General features: G+C 36.6%; 1 protein-coding gene across 1 annotated transcript; it reads left to right on the top strand.

Moving 5' to 3' along the window:
- Nucleotides 1-1,125: 1,125 nt before the first annotated feature.
- On the top strand, nucleotides 1,126-17,866 carry VPS36 (vacuolar protein sorting 36 homolog (S. cerevisiae); the record flags this gene model as incomplete). The annotated part of the gene is made up of 13 exons (XM_009582645.1): nucleotides 1,126-1,194; nucleotides 4,834-4,904; nucleotides 6,223-6,337; nucleotides 7,802-7,891; nucleotides 8,599-8,685; nucleotides 11,955-11,987; nucleotides 12,097-12,174; nucleotides 12,590-12,724; nucleotides 13,679-13,744; nucleotides 14,318-14,382; nucleotides 14,840-14,924; nucleotides 17,408-17,484; nucleotides 17,568-17,866. Coding segments are annotated over 13 exons (1,065 nt in total), but the record flags the coding sequence as incomplete, so codon positions are not given.
- Nucleotides 17,867-21,080: the final 3,214 nt, after the last annotated feature.

Genomic DNA, 21,080 nt, shown 5'->3' with positions numbered 1-21,080 from the left:
CCCTCAGCTGAGGGGGCGGTGAGGAACGTGACTAAGGGTGGTATCGGGCAAGGGGTGTGAAGGGGCCTGGGCTGCGGGCGGAGCATCGGTCAGAGGCGTAGGAGGGCGGGTACGTTTTGCTCCAGGGTCTGGCAGGGTTTGGGTCTGTGAGAAGGTTGTTCGGGAGGAGATCCAGGCTTTGTGGGACCGAGAAAGGCCTTGGACGGTGTGTGCCACATGGAGGGAGGGTTGGCATCCCCACAGGGCGTGTGTAGCTGGTGTCACTGTCGTGAAACTTGATGTCCACTGCTTGGGCTGTCACTTCCCGTGTCAGGGGCTCAGCATGCCCCCGTGTTGATCCGCACAGCAAGCTGTCCGCTTTGGCTTTGATGTCATGTACAGGGCATGCCATACAGTTCAGACTTGAGTCATCCTGGTTGCTGTAAAATGCTCTTTAGCTCTGGTCGTGAAGGGTGCTCTCTTGCCCTGTGCTCTACACACCTACTACTTCGCTTCACTGCTGGACTAACTCTTGATCTCTTCATTTTTCCACACCACAGTAGATGCATACCCTCATAAAAAACTGTGAAAACGTGCCTCAAGTTTTACAAGTAGGAAGCAAATTGCTAACACAGACTTTCCACATACTGATTGCTGTCTGATAAATAAAGAACTTTTCAACAGTAAAATGGATAGAAGCAATACTCCTATGTGATAGACTGGAAGATTTCAGTCTGTGCGTAGCACCTTCTTATTAGGTTGCTTTGCTTTTTTGTATAACTCTTACTTTCTTTGTCAGCAAATAGTGTTCCAAAGCCAATAGCCCTGTTTAAAACATGGTATTTAGGAATGTTTGTATATCTTGCACAGCATATGGAGGGAGGATCCTTCAGGATTTCCTGGGGGAAAGTTTATACAGTTGAAAAAGGAAGTTTGTGTATATCCATCTAATCCTTTTATACTAATTTTCTCCATTGTTTCCTAAACTTCATTTATTGTGTTTTCTGAAAAAAGAGAGTGTTCTCAAAATATTGGCTTGTTGAATCTGATTGCTATGTTGTGGTAATGTATAATGTTTCCAAGATCAGTATTTATGCAACTTGCTGGTTAAATTTGTTGTTGATCTGTTTTATTTTTCCTGTTTAGGTGAAATTTGATAGTGGAGTATTACTGCTTAGCACACACAGGCTAATCTGGAGGGATCAGAAGAATCATGTAAGTCCCACTTTTGTCTCTTTTATGTCATTCAATTGTAAATTCCATAATAAACAACAGGTAGCTTGCAGTGAAAAGACTGCACACAGAGATATTTTTGTTTCCTTTGTGTGTGTTTTGTCTTACAAGTTTAGTCCATTTTTTTTGCTCACAGTGGCAAGAAAATTATGTGCAAGGAATGTCCTCGCACCCAATTCTGCTTTAATAAAATGATCATGCAGAGATGAGGAGGGATGGGAATAAATCAAACAAATTTTCTTTTTCCATGGCACAAAAATAGAGGAGAAGAGAGGCTGGTATCATGCACTAAAAACGTTGGTTTTGAGACTGAAGTTGAATGTGTCAGGCAAATCATAACGTGAACTCCTTTCCCATGCTCCTTGTCTAGCAAGGCCTTTTCTTCCTCACTGTGTTTTCAAGTCCAAGTTTCCCTGTCACCTGCTCCCACCATATAATCCCAGACCATGATTTGGTAATAGGATGTGTTTTGTGGCTGTGTTATTTTGTACGAGTTTTACCTTACCAACTGCCTGTTCTTCTGCTGAACCATCCCTTCAATAAGCCAGAACATTTGTCTGTACTGCTATGGAGAATTCACTGCTATGGAGGTTAAGTGGCAGTGTCAGAACTACACTGTAATACTGCTGCTGAAAGCTTTGTATCATCAAGCCACAGCCTGAGACTGCAGGCTAAAAATGGGTGAGGAAGACTACAGACACGTAGAAAGCTCTAAGCATAGACTGTGACAACGTGCACCACTTTGCAGCTGCAATTGAAGGAGAAGTCCTCTTCAGAACCAGGTTGGATTATGCTCATTTTGGACACAATCTTTTAGAAATTTAGCCCCGGAAGCCAAAGTTTAGACAGAGCATATTCAGATGACAACTTTTCAAAGGCCTATTATATTTCACTGGGCTAGTTTTGCTCAAGGATAGCTGAAGTACCTCTCATACCCAAAGGCTATTCCCTACCAAGTATCAAATCCTTGCTCATAGCTGAAGTACCTCTCATACCCAAAGGCCATTCCCTACCAAGTATCAAATTCTTGCTTCAAAGCAGGGAGCTACTAAGAGATTTCTAAAGGTAAGGTCACCAAGGCTGTTCTTAATTTGGCAAAGCAATATATTTTTTTCCTTAGGGATTGTTTGCAGGAACAGGAGAACTATTTTTAGTACAGATTTTTCAAAATGTTTTGAGAGCTAGGCCCCAGGGTGGCGTTAGCATTAAAGAAGTCAGGGGTTGATTGTCCAGATCATGAACTATCCTGTATAAATTAACTTTTTTTTGGCACAGTCAGGGTGAAGTAATTTAGTTGTGCTAAACCAGCTGTGTAATTAATCTCTTATTTCTTCATCAGCGTCTCTTCTTGACAGATGGACACGTACTGCAACATGCGCTGCTTCTAATCTCACTTGGACATTTTACTTGCTTGGAGTAACATTAAGTGTTACGGCTTTAGCAAGTCTAACAACTGTCCATATCCCCATTCTCTCCTTCCCAACAAAAGGATGACATTCATGTACTGTCCCTGACTTCCCCTGCTCCTAGGCTACATGATTCCTTGTATCAAGATCATTGAATTTGCTGAATTAGCAGAGAAGAAACTTGGAGAATAAGAAAAATAGTTTTCTTTTAACAAATTAATTTAACTCAGCAAAGATTCTGACAAGCTCCAGGCTTGATTAAGAGAAGGGGCAGAAACATATGGCCAGGAGATGGGCAAAAATTACCCAGTTCTGATCTAATACAGACCAATTCTGTCTCAGTGGAGCCAGGTTTGGTTTTTAATTTTAAATCTATGGTACACAAATAACTTTGTTAGTGCAGTAAATGAAGCTGATTCTATCTCAAGCTCTTAGGATTGAAACATGAGGAGCACAATGCCTTTTTATTTTCATGGTGAGTTGTTGGCTAAGCTCAGCTGTGATATAACATCAGCCTTAGAAACCTTAGCTAGCTTACCTAGAATAAACTTGTAGAGAGAGTCCTTTTTTATTGTGTCAGCAAACTTTAGTAATAAATGGGGCACTTGTAATTAGGTTAACATAGCAAACCTTTTTACAAAAACAGACAGCTGTGGGTTTTTTTAGCTGCTGTTGTTACATACCATCTGCAATTGAACAGTATAGAAAATACAGTGATTTCCAAAAGGAAAAAAAAATATGTAGTTCTTTTAAGTTTGTTACATAGCTAGATTTGTACAACATTTTAAATCATAAAATCATGCATAATGTGAGCAAGAGACATTAGGAAAAAAAAAATCCGAGTAAACTCACAGCATTTTTAACACAGCTCTCTTTTTGTATCCCTTCCTCTTGCTTCTCTCACCAGGAAGGGGTGATTCTAAGTCCTTGTGCTTACAATAAGTTCATAACTTTCTAATTGTGAACTAAATGAATCGATCATTTTGACAGTGTACATACTATATATAGTTGGACTCTTTTGTCATTTTCAAAAACTTTTTCTTTTTTTTACAGAAGCATCATTTTGCCTATATGTAAAGTGTCCAGCGTTATGTGGTTGTTTTACAAACAGTAACCTATTCTGTATAACAGCTATAGAATCTGGAGCCATAGAAGAATCTAAATAGCTTGTATTATGAGTTTTTAGAACAGGAAATACAACCCATGTTTTTTCCCAATGAGAGATTTACTCATTAGTCAGAGTTCCTGCATGCATACTTCCCTAATCTCCAATTTAATGAGTATTTAATCATTTCATGCAAAGAGGAACAATTTTGGTAGCAGGGATTGAGAAGGCCCCGTAACAGTGTTCATTGTAACCTGGTGTTAGGCACACCCTCGTGGCAGATAGAAGAGAGGTTCAAAGAGGGAATGTAACCTGTGTTTCCTGTATTCTGGGTGATTGTGTCTATCAGCACACGGTGTGGAAGACAACATTCACCAAAGGACACTCAACCTAAACAAGACCAGGCACCTAATTAGATGCTTTGAATTGCTCCCTTAGCAATTTCTGTCTCAAATGCATATAGAAAGAGTTTAGCCTGGGTAGGTTAGTCTCCCACAGATGGATACAGTCTTGTTTCTTGCTCTGCTTTGTTTTGTCTAAAGCACAGTCCAATAAATGTGTGTTGAGATGCATCAACTGCTGGATTAAGTCCTTGTGTGTGGGATAGATGGAGAAATTCCTATTCCACTCAGAGGATAGTCTAGTTTTTTAGACATTCAACACTTAAAAGACTGGTGCTTTTGGATATTGTTTTAGCTCCCAAAGTAACATAAATGCAAAAATGTTAAGAACCTATGAGCATTGTGCACCTACAGGGATAAGCTGCAATAGCGTGGAAATTTTAGTGTTTAAATTTTGAACTCAAGATTTGTTAAATTCCCAGGTCCTTCTATGAATCTAGCTTGAGGTGTCTAAAGTTGACACACTGACACTTAAGTTGTTTTTTTGATTATCTAGAACTCAGTTTCAACTTTGTATTAAGTTTTCTACTTATATTTCTCTTTAATAGATTGTTTCTATTGTTACCATCATATTTCATATGGAGTACCTCAGGCAGCACCTGTAGAAATCTGTACTGTTTGTGAAATGGAGAAAGAGAACACTCGGTTTTAGAGAATGAATAGTCAGGATGTGGCTTAATTTCACTTGTGTTTGCATTGATTATTCCAGGAGTGCTGCATTGCTATACCTCTGTCTCAGATTGTCTTTATTGAAGAGCAAGCAGCTGGGATAGGAAAAAGGTAAGGGTGATAGTCATTGTCTTTTCCAGATGGATATTTTGCCCATGCATGTTATGTGAGGTACCCAAGATTATGTATTAATTCATGGTAGGTTCCATTTGCAATCCAAGTTTCCAGATTGACAGCCACAAGGAGCTGCTTTCCTCACTTGAGATCAAATGTGTAAGAGAGTCATGACAAAGCAATGTTTGATGTGGTTTGTTAAATAACTGTCTTGTAACCACTAAACAAGTATGTGTTCTAGCTTGCCATTTTCATTTGATTAGTTATAAATGACAATAGGGATTTTGCTGGATCTAAATTTGAAAGCTAATTTCAGTCTTTTGTGCCAAAGAACTGGTTGGGGATAGAAACTCTGCCAGATCCCATATTATATAACTTTTCATGACCATATGATTGATTTTAAGCATGGAAACGCTAGCGATGGTTAGAAGGAACTCAAGTGTTTCCACTCACTTGAATAACTAATTCAGTATTGTATGTCTATAAAGAAGTTTCACAAGAAAAAGAGGAAAAAATATTAACTGGAGAAATATATATGTAGTTGACATCTGCTTGCAGCCTACAGTCAGATGGGTAAGGTAATATGCTAGGAGTATCCAGAAGAAATCAGGTAATTCACTAATGCTGGAGAAGTCAAGTAAATAAAGACCCATGAAAAAAAGTGTTAGTAAAATGAAATGGGAATGGCGGACTTGCAGTCATGCTGTGATAGAAGTCTGTTATGTTCCTAAAATAATGCTATCTCAAGGTTTGTTTTGGTGATAGGTGTCGTTTTAGACTCTTATTTCCATGCATGTTACCTTTGAATGTTGGTTTTGGACAAATTCACATCAGTGTTCGCAAGTGACATATATGAGTGGGATAGATTAAACATAATACTGAGACCTTTTGTTTTCCTGTGACAAAGATAGTGTATTTTGGCAGTAGTTATTGCAAGTCAACAGCCAAAATCCAATGACTACTTGACGATTAGTTTTTATCTTAACTAAAAGATTTTTCAGAAATTATTGTTTGAAATGTTAAAATTTGTTATGTTTGTTTCTTAAGAATTCTTAAAACATGGGTATGTTTTAAATTTGTGCGATGTTGCTTAGATGATTTTAGAGGTTACAGTAGTTTTTGTGCAAGATCTACTATAATATTGAGTCAAAATACTTGAATGTTGATGCACAAATGTAAAGCATTATTTGATACACTTTAGCTCTTATGTGAGATAAGTTAGTAGAGGTTTTGATTAAATGCTTAACTTTGTAGAAATAATTTTTTTAGACGTTACAGAAAGCTGCCTCTTCTCTTTCCTTTAACTTTTTCTTAGTGCCAAAATAGTAGTTCATCTTCATCCCGCTTCTTCAAACAAAGAGCCTGGTCCATTCCAAAGCAGCAAATACTCCTACATCAAACTTTCTTTCAAAGAACATGGGCAGATTGAGGTAAGTTTTGTACCACGCAAGCCAAGCACATCAGATCTTTGGACCTTTTCTCCTCTTGCTGCATTAGTGATAATTTTCCATGATCTTTCCATGTTTACTTTTGAGGTGGAGCTTTTTCAATACATCATTTTTGAAGACAAACACTCCAAGCCTTCAGAGTTCTATACTTAGGTTAAATAATGCAAATAGAGTTCCAAAAATGTCAAGAGGCATTATTAGGCTTTGTCCTTATTTTAGTAGTTTTAATATCATCTTATACTTCATTTCTTAATCTTTTTAATTGAACACAGGATTTTCCAAAATGACATCTCTGAAATCTGTTAAATATTTAACAGAGTAAAAGATGTTTCTTTGTAGCTAACCCTCTACTGAACAGGAATCAAGCAACTTATTCCTAATCATCTCTTCAATATTATTGCTGAACGCTTTTTGTTGCCTCAGAGCTTTGTTTATTTTATGTTTTATAAATCTTTATTTTTTTAACCTACATGAAATCTCAAAGGCTTTGAGCATTCTAAAAAAATGTAGTATATTTTTAAAAGAAGGCTTATCCTAAAAAACAAAGAAATTGTGCTCTGTAAAGAAATTTCACAGTATAAGATCTTCACTTGAAGAGACTGAGAACTTGAACTTTGAACAATGAAAAAAGCCATACCTGTTCACTGCAGAAAATCAGATTTTCAACTTGAGTTAGTTATAAATGTCTTATAAATGCATGATCAGACTCACTTTCATTTCTTTGTGAGCAGTTTTCAGCTTAGGACGAGTGTAGTTTTATGCCTAGTTGTAATTGTATAGGTGTTTTGCCTAATCGTAACCTTATTTATTTTATTGTTAATGTTCGTGTCTGAAGATCAAACTTACTATGCTTACTGGTTACCTAGCATATCAATTACACTCCGGATGTTTTCTTTATGACTTCAGAATGATTTCCTGTGAACTCTGAACAACCATAAGAATGGAATAGATTTTCTTTCTGGATTTTGGTCAGTGGGATACACTTACTGTTAACTAATTAACTAATGCCACCTTCTGGTACTAGCAATAAACAAATAAGTGTAATTGATCTGTGTGGTTGTCTTTATATTGTTGAATTAACAGATCAATAGTAATTGGATTGTTCAACTTTCCTTCCTTTTAAAAGCATGCCTTTGAGCAAACCTCGACGTTTTTAACTTTAGCATGTTTTGGAACATTTTGAATATCTGAAAAAAAAATCTTACAATAGAAGTACTCACGCGAGTTTGACTAGTAACTACATGGCTCCTCCTCTAATGTGTATATTTTTGTAGATTGGACATTACGAATTTCCAGATAATGAATGTTGTACTCTGGATGTGTAGGTGTTACCATGCTTTGTCTTACAGTGAAGTTTATTTCATCTACCACCAAGATGCTAAAAATACCCAGAGGTACTCTGCACTAGTTTATGAAATGCCTGTTGTCACTCTTTAATGTTTGCAGTTCTATAGACGATTATCAGAAGAAATCACGCAAAGGAGATGGGAGAACATGCCTACTGGTCAGACCATTCAAGTTAACAAGGATCCGCAGGTATGCGCAGGGCTTCTGAGCATTTGTAGTCCCTATAGTTGCATTTGGACTAATGGTGAAGCCTGTATCCTGCATCAAGAATCACTTAATGAAAATGCCTTCCCTCCTGTTCTTATTCTTAAGTCATAGCAAATCATTAACACCAGTGCTAAGCTTTACAGTCAGAGATTTGAGGGCTGGCACCACTGCCACTTAGGTACCAGCCTTTCTAAAACACAGTTTGCATCAAATGAAAGGTTCACCATCACCTCCATTCTGATACTTCTCAGCGAGGTAAATTAGACTGCACTTGGCATTGTGTTTCTGTGGCTATGTTTCTTCAGGCTAGATTTCTTGAGGTAATTATGTTTTCATGAAAACACTCACGCTCTAGAATAGATGTTCACATGGACTTGGGAGGCTTTAATTGAGATGAGTTGGAATGCTCAGTCTGGATCAGGCTATTAAGCATCTTCATATTAATAGCTTCAATATAATAATCTTCTTATCTGTCTACTACAGCAAATTCATACATGCTTTACACTTACTGTTTATTTTTTTACACTGGTTTAAAAAATATTTTCAAGAAATGCATGAAATATTGTATGTGTGATATCAGCTCTTTGGGGGAACGTTTCCTGTCTTCTAATGTAAGGTTTTTCACAGTGAGGCAGATGAGAAAACTTAGCATTTCCTATTTTGATTCCTTTCATTATTTTCTTTTGCAGGCAGGAAGAATAAGGGCTGTAGGAATTGTAGGGATCGAAAGGAAATTAGAGGAAAAAAGAAAAGAGACTGACAAAAACATTTCCGAGGTAAATACTACTGAAGTTTCAAGGTCAACCACCTGTCTGAGCCATTTACATTCATTCACACTTTTTTTTAGGGGCAGCTGAGACAATTTATTGTTTTTGTTGAGAAGTCTGAATTGATTAAGAGTGTATAATTTACAGTTATTTACTTTGTTTAACTGGCTTTTCAATATGTGTAAAGGTACTTCATTTAAACAGTTCCTTTTAAGAAGACTGTTCTTTGAAACTAATGGTGTATATTTACAAAATTAATTTTGGTAGAATTAGAAATCTGAGTTCAGTGACTTTTCATCAGGGGAAGCAGAACACAAAGGCATCTGCAGAAAGAGACTATTACAAGTTTGGGGTTTTTTTCCTTCCTTTTTCTTACGACTAATTTTGGTTTTAATTGAAAATTTAATATATATTAAGAAAAATACACTGATCTAAGTGTCTGCACATAACTGTAGTGAAGTTAGGTTTTCATCTTATAAATATTCAGTTTTCAAATGTTAGATTTATAATTACAGTAAAATGTTCTGCAGTCCAGGCATCAGCAAGATGTTACAAGTATCTTTGCGAAATACCTGGGCTAGATGGAGACCATCCTTTTCCCCAGAAATAGCACAATAGTTGAATTCCAGATACCAATACTGATGAACAACAGAGGCAATTAACTTCTTCATATATACCTGGGAGCAATATCCTCAAAAATAGTCTGGTTCTGTCTTGGTAGTTGAGATTAATACAGAAGTACTCATAAAAGACATGCAACAGATTCGTTGTTGTGGCAAAGCTTTATGGGATTCAGTGTGCCACAATAAATTACAGTACCTTGCAGGCTGCATGCTGTTTCAGATACTGGTAGCATTAAACTTTTTCCTTTCTGTTTATGAGGAACGTAATGAATGAAGTTCTGTGTGTAGTTCAAAAGGTATTGTGGTTACATGCGTGTGTATATAGTTCAAAAGGTATTGTCTGGTTATTTTTTCCTTTAGTAGCTTTGTCAGAGAGTAAAAGAAATCCATTTATACGTGTTGTATGAACGGAGGAAAACCATGACTTGTAAAATCCTGCCTTCCTCCAGCTTTAAATGTTATAAATGACTTAATTTAAAAAATGGTGCCCTGGCTTCCAGGAAAAGGCTTCCTGCATCTGCTGTTCACTGCTGATAAGAATCCAGTTCTTTAGCCTTTTGTTTATCTGAGGAAGTTCCTGTTAGGTGTGTGCACATTCCCCTTTGTTTCCAGGCCTGCCCTCAGTGAGTCAGGCAGAGGAGGAGTTAGACACAGCATGCTGTTTATTTAGCTAAATCAAGGGTTCTTTTGATGAATGATGTTTTCATGCAGGTTATAGAGATTAGAAATAAGATGGGAAAAGTCTTTTTAGAAAACTTTTTGTTGATATCGTATAAAAGTACAGTAGAAGGACTTTGATTTACACTAGGGATTGGGAAATCTATTGTAAATTACTGAATTTGGCGGATTAGGAAGTAAGAAGAAATATTCCAAAGAGAACTTTTTGTTCTGATAGTGGTAGATTATTGTTATACGGTGGTATATTTTCTTTTCTTCCCTTGGACCTAACTTTGTCCCACTTAATTTTGGATACCTAACTTAGGTACCAAGTTTTAAGAGGCTAGACTTCTCCAGTCAGTGGAGAAACACTGGCACCATTAGGAGGGATTCAGATGAAAAGCAAACCCTGCCCCTTCCTGGAGGCATCTTTCTCTCTTCTTTGCATGTTGAATCTCAGACCAATAAGCTTCTAAGTAAGGTACCTAAATGTAGATGGGAACAATTGGGTCTTCCTGCGCAAATTCTGCTAAAATGTGTCTTTCTACTGGGGGATTAGTCAGAATAACCTAGGAATCACATAGAAACAACAGCTAGAAGCTGTAGGCAAGATGTATCTCTGGTCATTTGACATAGTCTAACTGAGCAACCTTCTTTACTTGTGGCTGGAAGGGTTGGGTGCTGCTGTCAGGCAAGCTTTAGCTGAAAAGGTTCAGGAATTTTTCTCACACCAGTTGTTCAAAAAAGATTGTTTGAAAAGGTTGGCCACCTGGGCATGTTGTCATGTATTTGAGAGAAGCGGGTGAGAAGGCTGAATGTGTGTTGCTGAGGATGGGACAAGTGAGAGTTGCTTTTTAATATAGTTGCATTAATATAGTTGCTAACTGTTTTTTTTAATGTAAATTTTTTAATGCTAGTTGGTTATCATTACTAAAACTTTTGAATTTCAGTATACCTTCAGCTTTTTTTAAAGTATGTTTTAAAGCCTAAAAATGCCCTTTGTGGTTGTTGTAGAATTGTTGTATTTGAGACCGTAGCAGTTTACTAAGCTTAATAGACTTGATATAATAGTGGTCCTATGATGGATGTCCAGTTTATTACGTATTTTTTCGTGGAAACAAAATAAAAGGTTTCTTAGACTAGGAAAAAATTGTTCTGTACAAATAATTTTTTCCCTTGCTTTAGCAGGTATTTTGTTTTTCAGGTCCACAACTAGAGTTTTCAGAGGATGCTTTTTATTTAGTTTTTATCTTAATTTATTTAAATCTGATCATTTGTCTTGTGGACCTTATTTAATTCATTATTTTAACTTGTTTTTGTTTATTATGGTAGCACCACTGTTCCTATGTATGCAATACTTAAATGAAGAGATGTTGCCACATGTTTTCAGAGGTTTTGTCTCTTCAGTTAAGCATACATGTGAAAGCCTATACCCTCTTCCTTGCTCATTTGAAATGACTGTTTCTTACTCACTTAGTAACATCTACTGATTGAAGTAAAATTGTCTTGTCAGGAGGAGTACTTCTGTAGCTTTACAGCTGGCTTGCTGCTGGCCAGAAACAATAGAGCTCCTTGAGTGAGGGTTAACTGTTGGAAGAAAACCTACCATCACCACCAAGAAACCTTCCCCCAGCTTTTAGGAGAGCATAATAAACTTGGACAGTTTAATCTTTTCTGGGCCTCAGTATCTCACTGTTCCTTCCTATCATATGGACTTCATAAATCATATTGAACTAGTGTTCACATACTAGAAAAGTGTGTGATTGATTCTTTTCTTCATTCTTTGTTGTTTGTGGATTGTATAATTTTGATTTTAAGACCTGATATAAAACAGATATATCAACCAATTATATATAATATCTCACATTGTAATATACTAATCTAAAGGGATAGCAGCTCTTACAAATAGCTTGGATAGATGGGCAAGGGCAGCTCACTGTGTCCATGGAGCTGAATGCTGTGATTATACTGATCTGCAGTATCTGCTTTTCATTTCAGGCTTTTGAGGATCTTAGCAAACTAATGGAGAAGGTATGGCATGTGTCACTTACCCAAGTAGACTTATGCTTGTTTTCTCAGTTTTAAGCACGCTTTTTCTGTTGAGCTGAAAGTTGACTTATCTATGCGTCTTTCTTGATAGGCTAAGGAAATGGTGGAGTTATCCAAGTCAATAGCTAATAAGATTAAAGAAAAACAAGGTGACATCACTGAGGATGAGGTAAATGAATTTTGTTTTAAAGTCAACAGAAATGTGCCTATGCAAAGCAAAAAAAAAATACATTTAATACACGTAAAGTTAATAAAGAACACTTCATGGTTGGTTTTTTTTGTGTTTTAGTTCTACATAAAGTAAAAGTGACTGACTTGTTTAGTGTTAGTTTTTCTTTTGACCCTTTCTTAAAAGCAAAGATTTTACTGCCTTCGTGTGAATTTTTGTATTTTTGACCTCTACTGGTCAAAAATAAATTGTGTTAAGTCTTGCCTTCTCTTTGCTAGTAATTTACTTTATTGGTAGTAAACGGAATGGATTTATTCACCAAAACTGCCTCATAGTAGTAAAATCAAAAGACACTTAAAAACCAGAATAATTCACTAGCTGATGTACTTTTAAATGTATTTATTTATTTGTTTAGACTATTAGGTTCAAGTCCTATCTACTGAGTATGGGTATCGCTAATCCAGTTACTAGGGAAACATATGGATCTGGTACACATTACCATATGCAACTGGCGAAGCAACTAGCTGGAATACTGCAGACACCATTAGAGGTAAAGAACCTAATTTTGCACCAGCATTTTCTGTGTGTTGCTGAATCTTGATGTAAATGTGTTTTGGCTGTAGTACTGTGCCTCTTTTCAAAGTCTCAGATGTTGCCTCTTTTTAAAGCCTCAGATTTTTAAAGCCTCATATTCAGTGTTTATGGAAGGAATATATATCCTCCTTTTGAATACGAAAGTTTAAATATAAGTAAGAATTCTGCTTTGGAGTAATGGCATTTCAACTTCTAATTTGCAAAATATCAGTGATATTTAGAAAATCATACTAGCAGTCTTTCTTCTATTTGTATTCATCCCTTGATGCAGAATATTACTTTTTTAAAGAAAGAGTGAAACAACACTGACTTTGAAAATATAAGTAGTCAGTCTTTAAACTGCTTAAAAATTACATATTTTGCAAATATAGCACAGAGTTTTTACATAGATTACCCCCACTTGGTAATATCTCATATTATAATTTATCTGAAGCTATTACAGAATTCAGGATTCTCACCAAAAAGTTAGATTTCATGTTGCAACTTAAAAGGCTGTGTGTCTACTAAACAGCATACATATTACAGTATTTTTGTGAAAGCTATGTGCTACCTACTATGATCAGAATGGAAAACTGAGCATGTCTGAAAAGCGAAAACAGTAAATTGATTGATAGATTTAATATATTGAAATTCCTTGTTCCTGTGATTTAGTCTCTGCTTTAAAATCAAAGTAATTCACAGTCTTTGGATGTAGCATCGGTGTTTTGCATTTTAAAATGATTAGAGAAAGATATAATATAACAACTTACCTCTCATGCTAGAAATATGTGGTGTTGCCTGGGTAGTTTTTTTTATCAAGGCCCATCATTTAGCTCATCTGTTTTACTTGTTTAATCAGTCAAATGCAAGTTGAGATACTGTGTTTACTAGATTAATGCTATTTCTCTTACTAGTCTTGTGCTTAACACAGGAGCGAGGAGGGATCATGTCACTTACAGAAGTGTACTGTCTGGTAAATCGCGCACGAGGATTAGAGGTGAGAAATTGGTTTTATTAAATATTCTATAAAAGGTATTTCAGTGATAAGGTAACTAAGGTACTTCAGTGATAAAGGGTAAAAATGTTCCCTACCAATTGCTCACTCTACCTGTCTAACAGCATGAAGTGATCAACCCTTTATTAAAATGAGGGGGTTTTACCTTTTTTCTTTCTTCTTCTTCCATGTAATATTTATGTATCTCTATAAGTTGTCATAATGTATGCTGCTTTATATAATACCATGTAAAAGGGAAAATCCATCCTTATCTGGAAAGAAACCTGAAAGGACAGAGAATACTAAAGAATGGTGAATGTTTTGGTTTTTTTTTTTACAAAATACATCAATTCTTTCTGTAAACAGGGCAAGAAGGATTGTTATAGAACACATAGTAAGGGAACAGAAAGGAGCATAGAAGCCAAGAAAATAGACTGGACAATAGAAAGGAAGAAAATTCATAATGTTCTGTAGCCTGGTATATTTTATAGCTGTAGTTATTACAACTGTTTGTTTTGGTGTTATGCTATACTTGAAATGTAAGCTGTGAATAAATGTGTTTTACTATTTTAATAGTTGCTGTCCCCAGAGGATTTAGTAAATGCTTGTAAGATGCTGGAGTCACTGAAATTACCACTAAGGTAAGAGCTTTACAGGTGTATTTCTAAAACATGGCACTTGTGAGTCAGACCATGGTGCTTGGATGACTTAATATTTTACTTGCAGTAGATTTTTTTTTTTTTGGTTTTTTAAACAAAGTCATCCTTTGCTTAAAAGATGCTGCTGTATGCACCAACGTCCACTCTGCATTGAAATATGAATTTTTAACCATGGTTCACTTTGCTAGGAAGACAATGTTCTTTTCACTTCCAATACAGATTTTTCAGACTGGGAAAAGTGTTTAACTAAGCCCAGACATATGGCCTATTCTTTTCAGTCTCTTCAGATTTTCAAGATGCTTTTAATGTTAAGTTCATTTTACAGAGCTTTTTTTTTTTTTTTTCCTTTTGTAATGTGGTTATAGGTGTGGATGCATTAGAAATGTGACCATAGGTGCACAGGGTTTTTAGTTACTTTGAGTCTGTCTTTTGATTTTAGGCTTCGGATATTTGACAGTGGTGTGATGGTGATTGAACTCCAGTCTCATAACGAAGAAGAAATGGTAGCTTCTGCTTTAGAGACTGTAAGCCTACTTCATTTCCTTCAGTGTTCTGACCGTGCTGGGGAAATTTAAACACATTAGGTATAAAAACTTGAGGTAAAGGATTTCCTTTTGAGGTTTTGAAATACAAAATATTCCACTTCCAAATCTTCTAACAGTAATACTTAAATAGCACTTTTCATCTTCAAAGTGCTTTGCAGGTAATAATCTTGGTCATTGCTTTCTCCTTAAGGAATAAATCTCTTTTCCGTCTCTTTTCAAACTCTGTTAACCTTCAACCTTCCTCCAGATCTTTTGCACTTTTGTGGGATGAAATTCATGGCATGTATTAAGCACTTCATTTAACAGAAGTGGACTTCAGACACTGTACACAATGTGCTTGAAGGCAGTGAAGCTCTTAAATGTTGTTATAGGCAGTTGTTTGGTTTGGGTTTATTTCATAAAATAGCACATTGTATGTGTAACATCTTGTACTGAGTTTGCTGCTGTGAAGAGCGCTCAGTTGGAGAGTAGTGCATATAGAATTAAGCTAGATTCATCAGGAAAAAAGAATAGTATAAATTGCTCAGTGTGGTAAACCTTCATGGTCTTGCTACCTCTGGATTCTTTAAAGTCCTGCTATCCCATTATTTGATGCATTTTCCTATGTCTTTTTCAGTGGGATGTAATTTTTTGTTTTTCATAAAGTTGAGTAAAGGCTGATTCAGTGTATCCAAAGTTAAACATCAAAGTGAAAGAGGACTTTGATTTGGGCAGTCAAGAAAAAGTAGAGCTATCACAGACACCTTCGCACTTGATACATGAGGTAGACTCTTCAGTGCGTTTTGCATGATTGTTACGGTATAGCTTTCCTCTCATCAAAAAGATTTTTAGGTAAGAGAAATGTAATAGCCATCTAAAAGATTCCATCCTAAATTATCAAAAGTAAAATGCTTAAATCTTTCAATATATGTTAATCCTTTCAGTTTGTTTTCTTATATTTACAGAAAAATACCTAGTCCATTTTAGGTTTTTTCCTGATTATTTTTGGTTTCTAATTAATATGTTGCCTTCAGTAAGAGTGCTTATCTCTTTGAAAGGAAAGGAAAAACCTTTTCTTAATAGCAAATGAGGTCAACTGCAAAAAGCAACAGATGGTGGATTTATTACTGAAGTGCCTTTTTTCTTTTATTTTCATAATATGAGACTTTGACTCCATAGAAAAATGTAAAGGGAGAGGCTTTGAATGAGGAAGGCTAGCCCATAAGGGAAAGGGAAGATGAGATCAGACTTGTGGCCAAAAGCACTTAATGTATAATGTACAGTAACATGAAACTTTGACAAGAAGTGGAAGGAAGTCACAGGGTTTCAGACAGGAGAGAGATGTGGTTTTGAATGGCTGGTGAAGACAGGAAATGACATAGAAATCAGAGGAACCCAAAGTCACTCTTGATGAGAGGTGATTGGGAAGGAAAGATAATTAATCACCCATATGCATATAAGATTGTATAGCTGACTTCCATTACTCAGATTTGATCACTTAGCTTCATAAAATCTCAAGTTAGGACTAACTTAATCTGAGTTTCTGTAAAAAGACTACTGCTGAGAATGATGCAGAATAGATTGCTCCCCACCCAGTTATGTGGGAAGCAGGAAATGGCAACTACATCTGGATTTACAAGTTTGCTTGAATCTGAAGCAATGGAGAAATGGAAGAATTATTAATTTGTAGGGTAATAAAACATGTTTACCTGGAAAATTCAATGCAGTAATAAGTCTGGACTTCATATCTAATATTTTAAGCATCCACATGTCCAACCTGTGTAAGAAGGTTTCATTTTAGCATGTATTAACTAGTGTGGTTGAGACAATGGGACCAAAGTCTTGAGTCCCAAGACTGAACCTATCTTTTGTGTCAACTGAATGTGATGGTGGCTTTTACTGATCCCTCTAGTATGGTGTAATACAGGGTGGAGTACTAACGTTTGGGGATATTTCTATAGGCAGCGGGGATATTTTAAATCCCATTAAACTCAAATTCTCCACGTCCATCTGAGATGACTTAGATTTCTAAATCCATGACCTGTCCTGAACAGGTCTTTTATTTCCTCATTTAGGCTTCACTGTTTGCAGAATCACTTAGTATAGTTGGGCTGTGTAAATACTGATTGTGACAGTATACTGCTGTTTGAGCTATTCTAATTTTTCCGCTCATTTTGTCCCAAGGCATCTTTTAAAAAAAATCCGAAGGAAAGGGTACCATGTGATTTTTTTATAGATTTAACTCTTTTCTACGTTCCTTTTCTATACTTGGCAATTTTCCCAGGACACAGAAGAGGTAATTTTAAGGGGAAATACTCATAATTATTTATACTTTTTTAAAATGCAAACAAACTAGTTGTCCTCACAAGAGATTTGCTACCAATTTATCACTTCACAAGGCTAGACCTGATTCAGCAGCTGAGAGAACTTCATTGTTCTTTTCATGCCATAGTTGGTTTATTTGTGTGTTTGGTTTTTGACAGGTATCTGAAAAGGGTTCTCTCACAGCTGATGAGTTTGCTAAGCTGGTGGGGATGTCTGTTCTCTTAGCCAAAGAAAGGTAAGTAATAATTGCTATGTTTAATACCTTCGTTATCATGTTGTCCTCAAGTAATACAGCACGTCTTCTTTTGCTTTCTCTAGGCTGCTTCTTGCTGAAAAGATGGGCCATCTTTGCAGAGATGATTCAGTGGAAGGCTTGAGATTCTACCCAAATTTATTTCTGACACAAAGCTAATGTAGTTTGTGTACAATTTGTTATGTAACAGTTGGACAAGAGAGCAGAGGGCAGAACCCTTCCAACAACTGACTTTAAAATTTGTATTTTGTTAGTCAACTGCAACAGTGATGAACATTGCAATGCTTTACAGTTCTCAGGTATTTCAAGTGCTGAATCCTCTTACGTGGAACTGAAAGGAAATAGGAATCACTAAGTCACAAGCATTTTAATTGTCTCAAGCTGGCTAGCTCACGTTTCAGGTTTTATGTGATGTGCTCTGTAGTTTCTCATTTCAAGAGAAGTCAGATGAAGATTCCACACAAGTGGAGAGAATATCCCTGTAGTCTGTCATGAGGGTTGGCACCCAGAAGACAGGTTACTGCATGCTCCAATTTCAGTTTGTTTACGTCTAGAGCAACAAAGCAGACAGATGTATCTGTAGTGATAAGAAAAGTGACTTTGGTGTGTACTGAGGTATAAGGAACAAACCAGTGTAGAATAACCCCTTCTCCCTGAAGTGATGAACAGTTTTCTAAGAGAGAATCTTGGGTTTCTTGTACTTTGAGGCAGAAAAAAAACTGCTGCAGGAGAGATTAACATATGTTATGTGAATCTAGAAAACACGGTGTTTATTTTGTCATGTCTTATGCTAATATCTCAGATAGAAGCATTGTTAGCACAGATTTCCTCCCTTCTCTTTCCTTGCCATCTTCCTTCCTGTCTCATTATGTTGCACTTTGGGTGCCCTTTCTCCGTCCTCTCTTTACATAGCAGAGTGTAGTAGCCTCCTGTCACTCTACCACACTCTCTGCTTTAACGTGCTTGGGTTTTTATCTTATACTTCTAATGAAAGATCATTTGTTTGTTTCATCAGCCTATTACCTGTTTTGGAAAGACAGTTCATTTGCTTATATCACGTATGCAAAAATTAATATGCTTTCAATATCGAAGGGAGAAAGACGACTATCACCCTGTGTTTAATAGTCACAAGGTATCATATTGTTTGGTTTCCTCACCCTGTGTTCACACTGAATGCAATTTGATAGTCTCAGTTTTCCTAACTCCAGTGGAGTTGTTACATTACTTGAAGATCTGTTGTCGTAATAATGGTAAGTGGATGTTTACGATCCACATCACTTAAATTTTTGGCATTTTGAAGTGACCAGTTTTAATAAATAACAAAATTAATTCAAGGTATGGGCAAGGACAACATATGGTTGTAATGGCCAAATCGACATTACAAAAAAGGAGAAAAAGGCTTTTAAGAACCTGAAAATATTTTCAGAACTATTTCAGTGTTACCATAGCTTAGACAAGGGTTAAGAGCCTGCCAATAAGGAGTTCAGTGCAGAGATTCCTACACTGATGATGTTTTTGGTTCATAGGATGCTCATTTAGATCCAGGGAATTGTGTCTTCTTACCCTTGTCATGAGCAAACTTTTATGCAGTGCTTTCTTTAGGGCAGTTTTCCTCTGTTTCATGAAGGTGCTAAAACTAAAGTATTTGACACAGCTGAACCGGTTCCTCACTATTCTTACTGTGTTAACCATCTAGTATAATCTCTTCAGGAGCCTTACAGCTTGCTGCTTTTCTTCATCCTCCCCACAACCCACAGAGGAGATCTATGTGAGGTACCTCAAGCATCACGCATCTAAGGAGGGACTGAAAAATGAGAAACTCAGAAGCAAAAAGCTGGTTTGTGACAACTGTTTCTTTTGCCCGATATCCAAACCTGTCAGTGGTTTATGGGCCTGAACCTCTCCCCACAAGGGGGCATGTCTTCTGCAGAAAGAACAAAACCAGAAAGGAAATGCCAAGTGTAAAATCCCAGCCTTCAGTTGCTCCAACCCTGAGCATTTCATTATCTTAATTAAGCAATAACGATACAGCCTATTTAGAATGATGGTACCTTCTCAAGCTTTTCTTTCCCAAGATTTTTCCTTGACCTTTTTTTCTACAGGGAAGAAATTTATAGGGTAAATTGTATAGCTGGTTTAGAATTTAAACATACACATGAGAAAATGACTACTAGAAAGTAATAAAAATTGAAAGATTTTCTTAAATAGACTGTTCTGTCAGTTTTTTTCTTCCTAACGTTTTGGGCAGCTTTAAAATCTTGACACATCAAAATCTTGTGGTTCCGTGGGCCAGGTTTTTAAAGCACATGATATTTTTGCTGTCTCATTTTGTACCTAAAAGGGTACAAGATAGTTTTGATTTAAAATTAAAAGGCAGAATGAAATGTTATTAGAATGCCCTGGTTCTGTTGCTGAGTAGCCTATGACCCATCCCAGCCAGAACTGAAAAACTATAGATGTCTACACAAGCACCAGTTTCATGAGGGAACCAGTCTGAGTCCAAGCCAAGCATATATCCTGTGCTAGCATTGGAAAGGCTTTTGACAGATTCAAATGTGTTTTCCCAGCTGAAAGACAACAGAAATCATATATCTGATACCATACTGAGAGCCAGCTGTTGGGCGAACAAATGGAATGACATGTTTACGGGTGTGTGGTATCGTGGTAGTACATCACACTGTCCTAAACTGTCGTTGCCCAGTCCTGTTTCCATTGGTACTACCAGCAAAAAACCTATTGCCTGTATTGAAGCAGGATTATAGGAGAGAGGAAAATACAGGAGTTGCCATTCTCACAGATCATTCTAGTTTAATACAGAAGGTGCCTATATGAACCTTTCACGTTTTGATTATTCATAGAATATTTGTATCATGATACATGAACATTATCTTATTTTGCCAGGGCTGCCCAATCATACAGTCCTTTGAACAGAGGTTTGTAACAGTTACAGTTCAAAAAGTGCTTTTTTATGGAGCAGTCTTAAATGATGATTATGTTTTTCACTTGAAAACACAAGCCTTTTTGTACCCCTGACAGGAAAAGAACACTGCTGAGGAATATCCACATCTTTTCTATTTCTCCTTTGCCTTTGTTTTCAGGAAAATTATATTCAGCCTATGGAAACATGGATCTAATCTGAACCATATTTCTGAAGTGCAAACATTTTTTTTTGTCTGAAAGATACATATGTATGTATATGTATTTGGAAGTCTTCAGAAGTGTATCTTTAATAATCACTATTGGCTGCATATTGATTAGCTAAACTCTTCAATGCTGAGTTCTTCTAACAGGACTTCTACAGTTTGTCCAAAGGGCCTGACTGTGCTTCTTGTAAAATTAGTGAAAATGTTGTCACCGAATTCATGAGGACAGTAGTGGGAGACAGCAGGAGCCTGTTGCCAACAGGAGAATTTCCTGCTTCCTCAAGCCTGGGAGGCTCTCATTTGCAACTGGACAGTTCTTTCAAAATATACACTGAAAAGGCAGGAATGGCTGATTCAAAATTACTTGTGGATTTGACATGAAATCATTGTTTTCTTTGGGAGGAACCCCTTCTCCAATGTTTTTCTTCTGAGCTA

This window comes from Fulmarus glacialis, unplaced genomic scaffold, assembly GCF_000690835.1.
Source record: "Fulmarus glacialis isolate BGI_N327 unplaced genomic scaffold, ASM69083v1 scaffold46387, whole genome shotgun sequence".
In the NCBI taxonomy this organism is placed as follows: Eukaryota; Metazoa; Chordata; class Aves; order Procellariiformes; family Procellariidae; genus Fulmarus; species Fulmarus glacialis.
Note: the sequence above shows the minus strand (reverse complement) of the source record. Positions and strands in the feature narration are given on the sequence as shown.